The following is a 9556-nucleotide window of genomic DNA, read 5'->3' on the forward strand; positions in this document are numbered from 1 at the left end:
GATGAATACAACCCCAAGAACACCATCCCAACCATGAAGCATGGAGGTGGAAACATCATTCTTAGGGAATGCTTTTCTGTAAAGGGGAGAGGGCGACTGCACCGTATTGAGGGGAGGATGGATGGGGCCGTGTATCGCGAGATCTTGGCCAACAACCTCCTTCCCTCAGTAAGAGCATTGAAGATGGGTCGTGGCTGGGTCTTCCAGCATGACAACGACCCGAAACACACAGCCATGGCAACTAAGGTGTGGCTCCGTAAGAAGCATCTCAAGGTCCTGGAGTGGCCTAGCCAGTCTCCAGACCTGAACCCAATAGAATATTTTTGGAGGGAGCTGAAAGTCCGTATTGCCCAGTGACAGCCCCGAAACCTGAAGGATCTGGAGAAGGTCTGTATGGAGGAGTGGGCCAAAATCCCTGCTGCAGTGTGTGCAAACCTGGTCAAGAACTATAGGAAACGTATGATCTCTTTAATTGCAAACAAAGGTTTCTGTACCAAATATTAAGTTATGCTTTTCTGATGTATCAAATACTTATTGCATGCAATAAAATGCAAATTAATTACTTAAAAATCATACAATGTGAATGGATTTTTGTTTTAGATTCCGTCTCACAGTTGAAGTGTACCTATGCTAAAAAATTACAGACCTCTACATGCTTTCTAGGTAGGGAAACCTGCAAAATCGGCAGTGCATCAAATACTTGTTCTCCCCACTGATATATATATATATATATATATATATATATATACATTAGCAGAAATGTCGTCACCTGTTTTTGCTTTGTGATTCTGAAGTATTGTGTAGATTGATAAGGGGGAAAATAACAATTCATTTAATTTTAGAATAAGGCTGAATTCTTTCCCGAATGCACTGTATCTACTTCATACCTTGTACCTCTCTCTGCACGTTGGTCTTGTACTGGTGCTCTCTGTATATAGCTCCCTTCTTTTGTATTTTATTTTATTCCTTGTGTTATTGTTTTTAAGCTCTGCATCGTTGGGAAGGGCTCTGAGCAAGTATTTCATGGTAAAGTCGAAAGCAGGTGTATTAGGCGCATGCGAGAAATACAAATTGATTTGATTATACTAATTTGAGTGTCGTGTATTTATGTTTACTGTTACCTCTAATCTATGAGACCAGGCTTGACTGCACAGCAGCCATATAATCGCCCACGCCCTCCATACTCTGGGACTGTATCAGCAAATGACTGTATATACGAAGGTATCAGCACGCTAGGCGACTTCGCATCTCCTTGCGGGATAGCCTTTGCTGTATCAGGACAGGACGTCACGGCTTTGACCTAGGGCAAAGAAGCACGAGTTACCCACTTCCATCAGGTAAATGCGACAGATTTATTTGATTGACTATTTGATAATGTTATATGCTGTAATTCTACAATTGGGTATAATGCACCATCGGAAATAGTAGGCTCTAGCAAATCGCCCTTTTCTAGACGCTTTCAAGGTGTCCTCTATTTAAGCTCTCTATAATGCTATGCTGTAAACGTGCTATTTCATAGAAGCCGGTTTGGTGCAGTGTTATTGAAGACGAGCCCGCATGGGCGTAGGCTTGTCTCCCCGCAGGCTCTTAGGATTTATGTTGGTCCGGTTTAGACGAAAATATTATGTAGATTGTGCTGGCTGTGTGGGCTCTTTACCCTACTCTACAAAATAGATGTCCACTGTCATTTTGGCTACAATGCAGAGTTTTAACAGCCAAAATATTTTTTTCTCCTGTTGGGATCATCATGGAAGAAGTGTGCGCTTGATAAGTCATGCAATGTGAAGTTATTTTTTTTAAATTTCACTTCTGGTTCTTAGTAGGGATGTAAGTCTATACCACTATTCACAGTGGTCTTTGTTGAAATTTGGAACGCAGAGCATCTGAACGTACTTCAGTTTACCGGGCCGAGCACGCACGAGCCAGCAGGTGCCATGGAGTCGCATCCCTCTGCCACCGCATATCTCGTCCTAGGTAATGCACTCACTCTGCATGGCAATCATCCGGGTTTTTTTTTGGGGGGGGGGGGGGGGTCGGGGGTCTACAAATTGTGGTGTGATTCTCAAGGATGTTTCTTATTGCCTCTTATTCTGTGTGTCCTAGCATTGGTCTCCACAACCTCTGGGTTCTTCTGGACTCCCCGGGGTCCTCAGATGTACCCCTGCCTCACCTACATGGAGCGCAACCTGCGGGTGGACTGTGAGTTCCCTGTGGAAGACAACCCTGTACACCTAGGCCCCTACTGCGAGTACAAGCAGGACAGCCGACTGGTGGGATTTGATTGTTTTTGATAGATTTTCGTTCTCTTATTTTTCTCTTTCTTTATTTACACTGAGTGTAAAAACATGAGGAACACCTGCTATTTCCATATCATAGACTGACCAGTTGAATCTAGGTGAAAGCTATTTTCCCTTATAGATGTTAAATCCACTTTAAATCAGTGTAGATGAAGGGGGGGAGGCAGGTTAAAGAAGGATTTTTAAGCCTTGAGAGAATTGAGGTGATAGATTGTGTATGTGTGCAATTCAGAGGGTGAATGGGCAAGACAAAAGATTTAAGTGCCTTTGAACGGGGTATGGTAGTACTGGTTTGAGTGTGTCAAGAACTGCAATGTTGCTGGATCTTTCACGCTCAACAGTTTCCCGTGTGTATCAGGAATGGTCCACCATCCAGCCAACTGTGGGAAGCATTGGAGTCAAAATGGAATGCTTTCGACCCTTTGTAGAGTCCATGCCCCAACGAATTGAGGCTGGTCTGAGGGGGAAAAGGAGTGCAACTCAATATTAGGAAGGTGTTCCTAATATTTTGTACACTCAGTGTATATTTATTAATTAATTAATTAAATTATTTATTTTATTGCATTTAACCTTAATCTTCCCCTATATGCATTTAGCAGCGGCACACTGTTGATTTTAGATGTTTAAGTGTGACTAAAGCAGATATAAAGTATGTAGAAAATATAATGGTATCAAGGCACAAGGCGAGACCCAAATACAGACACAGGAGGCAGATGGCTGGAGTCTTACAATGTTTATTAATCCAAAGGAGTAGGCAATAGAATGGTCGTGGACAGGCAAAAAGGTCAAAACCAGATCAGAGTCCAGGAGGTACAGAGTGGCAGACAGACTCGTGGTCAAGGCAGGCAGAATGATCAGGCAGGTGGGTACAGAGTCCAGAAACAGGACAGAGTCAAAACCGGGAGGACTAGAAAAGGGAGAATAGCAAAAGGAGTACGGGAAAAACATGCTGGTTGACTTGACTAAACATACAAGATGAACTGGCACAGAGAGACAGGAAACACAGGGATAAATCCACTGGGGAAAACAAGCGACACCTGGAGGGAGTGGACAATAACGAGAACAGGTGAAACTGATCAGGATGTGAGAAATGGAGCAATATATTTAAAAATAAGATCATTTTTGAGAACTAGCAATCACCAAAGGGAAAAACTAGACAGACAGTGAGAATCTAAAATACCAAAAATGTCATGAGTGCCCCTATTGATTTTGTTACAATGTTTGAGTCACTCAGATAGCACAAGAATAGCATCTGCTAATTGGCAAAATGTGTAGAATTACAGGTAATTCGTTTTGAAACTATCAAATGTTCTCTACGCCCCATAACAAAATGTGTAGAATTGCAAGAAATTAGCTTTAAAATGCCCACTACCACGCTAACTTTGCCACTGTTGCTGAAAATAATCACAGTGGAACACTGAAGCAAATAAATTAAGAAAAAATCTCATTCACAATAGGTGGGCAGCACCTACCCCAACGCTGTGTCCCTGGTGTCCACAGACAACCGGAGGAGGGCCAACGTGAGCCTGGTCAACCCCACCGTGTGTCGCCTCACCTGGGCTCCGATGGCGGATGATAAGCCCTACACCTACACCTGCAGGGTGTACCAGGGGTCTACCTGGAAGGAGAACAGCATGGCTGTACACCAGCGTGAGTCATCATGGGTACAGGGATGAGCAGGAGGAAGGACAACTGAGATAGGAGTGGGAAGGAGAGGGGAGTCAATGTAGTTGATGGTGCAAACATATACACTTACAAACATAAATTATTGCAAAAAAATGCAAACATATACAGCATTGGAGTTGTTCGGTGGGTTGCCCAAAGATATGAATTTACTCAATCAAATATGTAGTAGGGTAGACAAGAATTATGAAAGTATTTCCAAGAAATTCTCTTTGTGGATCTCTTTGTGTACATGTAGACCTATTTGTTCTTGTGTTGTTGCACATCCATACAGATGAAGTGTGCATTTCGAAAGGCATTTGAATCATTTTTGTCTGGAAAATGAGTATGAAATCAAAAACTAGTAGCGAAGTATAATTGAAAGAGAAGTGTGATGACATGATCTTTCAGTAATGACTCTTGATGTGGTAGATAATATTAGCATTTTTCTAAACACAATTTTCTTTGTTGCAAGGGTTTGTTTGTTGTGTCTGTGTATAAGTGTTTAAATCTGATGGTCTGTTTTTGTCTGTCTAGGAATTCTTCCAATCTGTTCAGCCCTCGGCGTGATGTTCAATACCGGGCTATTTCTTCTGTCCCTTGTGATGTCACTTCCTGTAACTACGGGTCTCCTCTCTCCCTGACCTCCTTTCAATGTATAGATAGCCAGATGTTATTAAATGTTTTTAAACAGATTTTCATATCATTATTATAGTTCACAATAATAACTACAATTTACTGAGATCATAGACAATGTGTAATGAGTGTGAAACACTGTTTTCTGACCACTTCAATGATCACTTCAAAAACTGATCCATCAGACTAGTTCTTATTCTGTACTATCTATTCTCTATACTTTAGGCTTTGCTTTTGGAGTATCAGGTGAGAATCCTATCAAACAATTTCTTTATATCAGTCAAACTTTCAGGACTTCCAGACTTTCACGCTCATATCAGCCCTTTGGCTCAGGGATGCTAGTACTGGAATGGATGATCATATCCTAAAGAGATTCACAATGGCTATGTTTACACAGGCAGACCAATAGTGATATTTTTCCACTAATTGTTTTTTTAAACAATCAGATTAGTTAAAAGCAGCCTTTGTGTAAAATATATATATAATTATATATCTTTAAAAAAAATATTATCCTTTATTATTTTACCCTAACACTACCACCCCTCCCCTAATTTGAGTAAACTAGTGTTCAACAACACTTAGGCTTCTACTTCCAGTTTATACATACTATATACATTTTACGGACACAGTATATTTTATAATAGTTATATTTTGTTTATTTCTGTCCCATCCTTCTGCTACCCTCAACTCCTCCCATCTATCTCTGAAGACCATCCAGTTTAGATTTTTTATTTGCCATATAATTTTAAACTGTGCTGTTTCACAAAAGTTCTGAACCTATATACATTGTACGGACACAGTATATTTTACAATAGTTATCTTGTTATTTTTAGTACTACCCTTCAGCTTCATTCAACCCCTCCCATCTATCTCTGAACACCCTCAAGTTTCATTCTTCAGTACCAAAACAAATTATCTAATGTTTCTGTCTCTTCACAGCAAAATCTGCAGAGCTGGGATGGTTGTATAATAATTTAAATTATTTAACTAAGTTTTGAATCCAGCGTAATTTTATGTATCAGTTCATGAATCATGAATTCATTAGGCCTATGGATTTTACATGTCTGGGCAGGTGCACAGCCATGGGTGGGCCTGCGAGGGCATAGGCCCACCCACTTGGGAGCCAAGCCCACTCACTGGGGAGCCCCGCCCAACCAATCAGAGTATGTTTTTCTCCACAAAAGGGCTTTATTACAGACAGAAATACTCCTCAGTTTCATCAGCTGTCCAGGTGGCCTTTTATTGTCCCCAGCACAAGGTGCACTTGTGTAATGATCATGCTGTTTAATCAGCTTCTTGATAATACACGCCTGTCAATTGGATGGATTATCTTAGCAAAGGAGAAATGCTCACTAATAGGAATGTAAACAAATTTATGCACAACATTTGAGAGAAATAAGCTTTTTGTGCATATGGAACATATTAGATCTTTTATTTCAGATAATGAAACACGGTACAAACATTTTACATGTAGCTTTTATATTTTTGTCCAGTGTATATTGCACAGCTGTATATTTTTTGCTCCGTAAATGAAACTGGTCTACATTTTTTATTCAATCACAATTTTCATTAACCAATTTTGGTCTTTAATGAAGGGTCGACAGACAAGTTTGCAAACGCAGCCTTTGTGAATCTCTTTAGGACATGATCACCCATTCCCATTGTAGCATCCCTGTAGGATTGACGAGATAGTGGGGGGTGAAAAGTGAGGCCAACACTACCGTATCAGAGTGTGTATTTGGTTCACAGCCCCTGATTCTGGGGCACTTAAAGCTGCAATATTGTATGTAACTTTTTGGGGGACCCAACCAAATTCACATAGAAACGATTTCTATGCTTCCCGTGCTCATTTTTGTATCTTTTACGTTTGGTTATGTACACCAGCTATAAAGAGCTGATTATACATTATTTTTTTCAGATGGTACAATGATTATCAATACTTGTTTTGGCACATAAACTGAAATTAGGGCAACTATTATAATTTTAGTAACCAGGAAATGGCAGAGTGATTTCTGCCTATTGCACCTTTAAGGATTTCCTCTGAATTACCATTAAGATAATGGATGAAATGGAAATTAAAGTTGGAAGTTGTCAATCCCATGCTATTGATTGGCTAAAATATTTACGTGTCAGGTGGTATGGTGTAACTATTCAATTATTGGTTAATGATCAACTCTTGCCTTTTATTTCAATCTCAAAGTATTAAGAAACCTTTCATAGACGCAAAGACATCTGATGATCTCTCTAGTTTGAAAGTTTTGTTTACATTTTGTCATTCCCACATGTTCTTGTAGATTTCATACAGTAGAAGCTTGAGCTTAGCTAAATTGTATATCAAAGGAAACATTACTCTTAGTGATATCACCTGTATTGCATAATTATCGATTGCTGATTAGCCATTGAATGTTCAAGACATGTCATGACTGTGTTAAATGTTTTGATACTCAGCTTCACATAGCACATTATTAGTTATTGTAATAATGTATTAAATCCATAGGCAACAATTATATTCAACATTTTGTAATGTTATTTTTTAGAAAATGATTAAGTGGAATTGCTTACAGATGTATCTTGCCAAAAATGATTGATCAAATTGCACTTTCACTGCACCATTATATAGGTTATTACAAGTAAAAGTATTTCATATGCTTTGCTTTGCTTTGAAGATTAAAAAATTATTGTAGCAATTTTTTTTAGGACTCATCATGGAGGTCATTCGAGATCTTTGTCCTCAAAAACCTCCAATCACTGTGAATGAGATCAGAGTCTAGAAGACCATGCTGAAATTGAGGCTGTTTTAGGACAAGCCCAAATTATAGAAAAGCTATTTAGATAATATGATCAGATGGTGAATGAATGACATAGTTAATTTGATTTACTACCATAACTAACTAAATGTTTCTGGACAAAAAAATGATTAACTGAAATTAGCACTTGAAATGGACCAGGGTCTCTGATACACACTACCATCACGTGTCCTGATAGTAGTTAGTAAGTTGATAGTTTGTTGATGTTAGTTTTTAGTATGTGCAGAATGAAAGAACATGTAGATGGGTTAAATATGTCTAGTTGATGATGTCATTAGCTGCTTTCCATTATCTTCCTTTTTCATTCTAATGCTCTTATTGCACCCACGCACAGCTCACACTGGCACTGCACTAGCTATTTGCACATGCTTCAAGTGCCTAGGCTTTTTGAATGCTGCTTTATTGTTCATATCAGTAACTGTGTCCTTGCAGACAATTCTGCTTCTCTTACACGGCACACCTTACTTAGCACATATCCTGTGTGCTGTACCTTTTTGTTTTTGTCACCACGCACTGAAATCTCATTGTAGTTTGACTGCTTTGCAAAGTGGGATTTGTGAATGTGATATGTACACATTAGTTTGCCAAACCAGTGTTTTCTCTCCTTTCTTTCTTGTCACTGAATGTGTACAAAATGCAATAGCAAGAAATAAAGGTATAACAGTAAAAATTGTATTTTTTGTCTTGCTAACATTTCAGCATATTCAATTTATTTCCATTATGTTCACAGACAATCTACTGTATATATGCTATTGGCAAGTCTGGTGTTGGTACAGTATACATTCATTTCAGAATTTGGAGGAAGTTATTATAGAATCATTCATCTCTCTTTGGAACATCAAACTTTTGTGACCAGGTCATGTGTTTTGTTCTCGTCCCTGGGGCCCATGCCTCAGGGCTCCAGTACTGTGACAATGCAGTCTGACACTAGAGAAGAGGAGCACACCTTCACTGTGGATCAAACCAATACGCTTCTGTAATTGCTGAGGGAGCTGAGGTTACTGCCTGTGTCTCTGTAGCAGAGATGGAGCAGACCGTATGCCACTAGATGGCGGTCCAATATGAAAATAAACATGGTTGAGAATAGTATTGAGAATTGTGCCATGACAGACCCAACATGCCCTATATACACTACAGTGCATTCGAAAGTATTCAGACCCCTTCCCTTTTTGGACATTCTGTTACGTTACAGCCTTATTCTAAAATTGCTTAAATACATGTTTTGTCCTCATCAATTTACACACATAATGACAAAGCAAAAACAGGGTGTAGCGAAATGCTTGTGATCCTAGCGCCAACAGTGCAGTAATATCTAACAATATACAAGAATAAACAAGATGGAATGTATATATATTATGGACAGTATATGGATAGAATATGTAGTATATCTGAAGAATACATAGGATAGAATAGTATATATTCTCATCAATATACACGTAATGACAAAGCAAAAATAGGTTTGTAGATTTTTTTGCAAATGTATTAACAGTAAAAACAGAAATACCTTATTTACATACAGTGGGGAGAACAAGTATTTGATACACTGCCGATTTTGCAGGTTTTCCTACTTACAAAGCATGTAGAGGTCTGTAATTTGTATCATAGGTACACCAGAAAATCACATTGTATGATTTTTAAGTAATTATTTAGCATTTTATTGCATGACATAAGTATTTGATCACCAACCAGTAAGAATTCAGGCTCTCACAGACCAGTTAGTTTTTCTTTAAGAACCCCTCCTGTTCTCCACTCATTACCTGTATTAACTGCACCTGTTTGAACTCATTACCCGAATAAAAGACACCTGTCCACACCCTCAATCAAACAGACTCCATCCTCTCCACAATGGCCAAGACCAGACAGCTGTGTAAGGACATGAGGGTTAAATTGTAGACCTGCACAAGGTTGGGATGGGCTACAGGACAATAGGCAAGCAGCTTGGTGAGAAGGCAACAACTGTTGACGCAATTATTAGAAAATGGAAGAGGTTCAAGATGAAGGTCAATCACCCTCGGTCTGGGGCTCTATGCAAGATCTCACCTCGTGGGGCATCAATGATCATGAGGAAGGTGAGGGATCAACCCAGAACTACACGGCAGGACCTGGTCAATGACCTGAAGAGAGCTGGGACCACAGTCTCAAAGAAAACCATTA

At 39.3% G+C, this 9556-nt stretch overlaps 1 protein-coding gene across 4 annotated transcripts; it reads left to right on the top strand.

Moving 5' to 3' along the window:
- The first annotated feature begins 821 nt into the window (after positions 1–821).
- Positions 822–8072, top strand: si:ch211-215c18.3 (uncharacterized). Of its 4 annotated transcripts, none has more exons than XM_064980797.1 (5): positions 822–1337; positions 1821–1974; positions 2104–2270; positions 3755–3947; positions 4497–8072. In XM_064980797.1, exons 2-5 carry the CDS (start codon positions 1935–1937, stop codon positions 4601–4603), a joined length of 507 nt encoding a protein of 168 aa, XP_064836869.1. In that variant the 5' UTR covers positions 822–1337; positions 1821–1934; the 3' UTR covers positions 4604–8072. The 4 variants fall into 4 exon arrangements, with proteins under 4 accessions (XP_064836869.1, XP_064836873.1, XP_064836872.1 ...); XM_064980801.1 differs by having other exon boundaries at positions 1824–1974; XM_064980800.1 differs by having other exon boundaries at positions 1852–1974.
- The last annotated feature ends 1484 nt before the right edge of the window (positions 8073–9556 follow it).

Source organism: Oncorhynchus masou, chromosome 12 (genome assembly GCF_036934945.1).
Source record: "Oncorhynchus masou masou isolate Uvic2021 chromosome 12, UVic_Omas_1.1, whole genome shotgun sequence".
In the NCBI taxonomy this organism is placed as follows: Eukaryota; Metazoa; Chordata; class Actinopteri; order Salmoniformes; family Salmonidae; genus Oncorhynchus; species Oncorhynchus masou.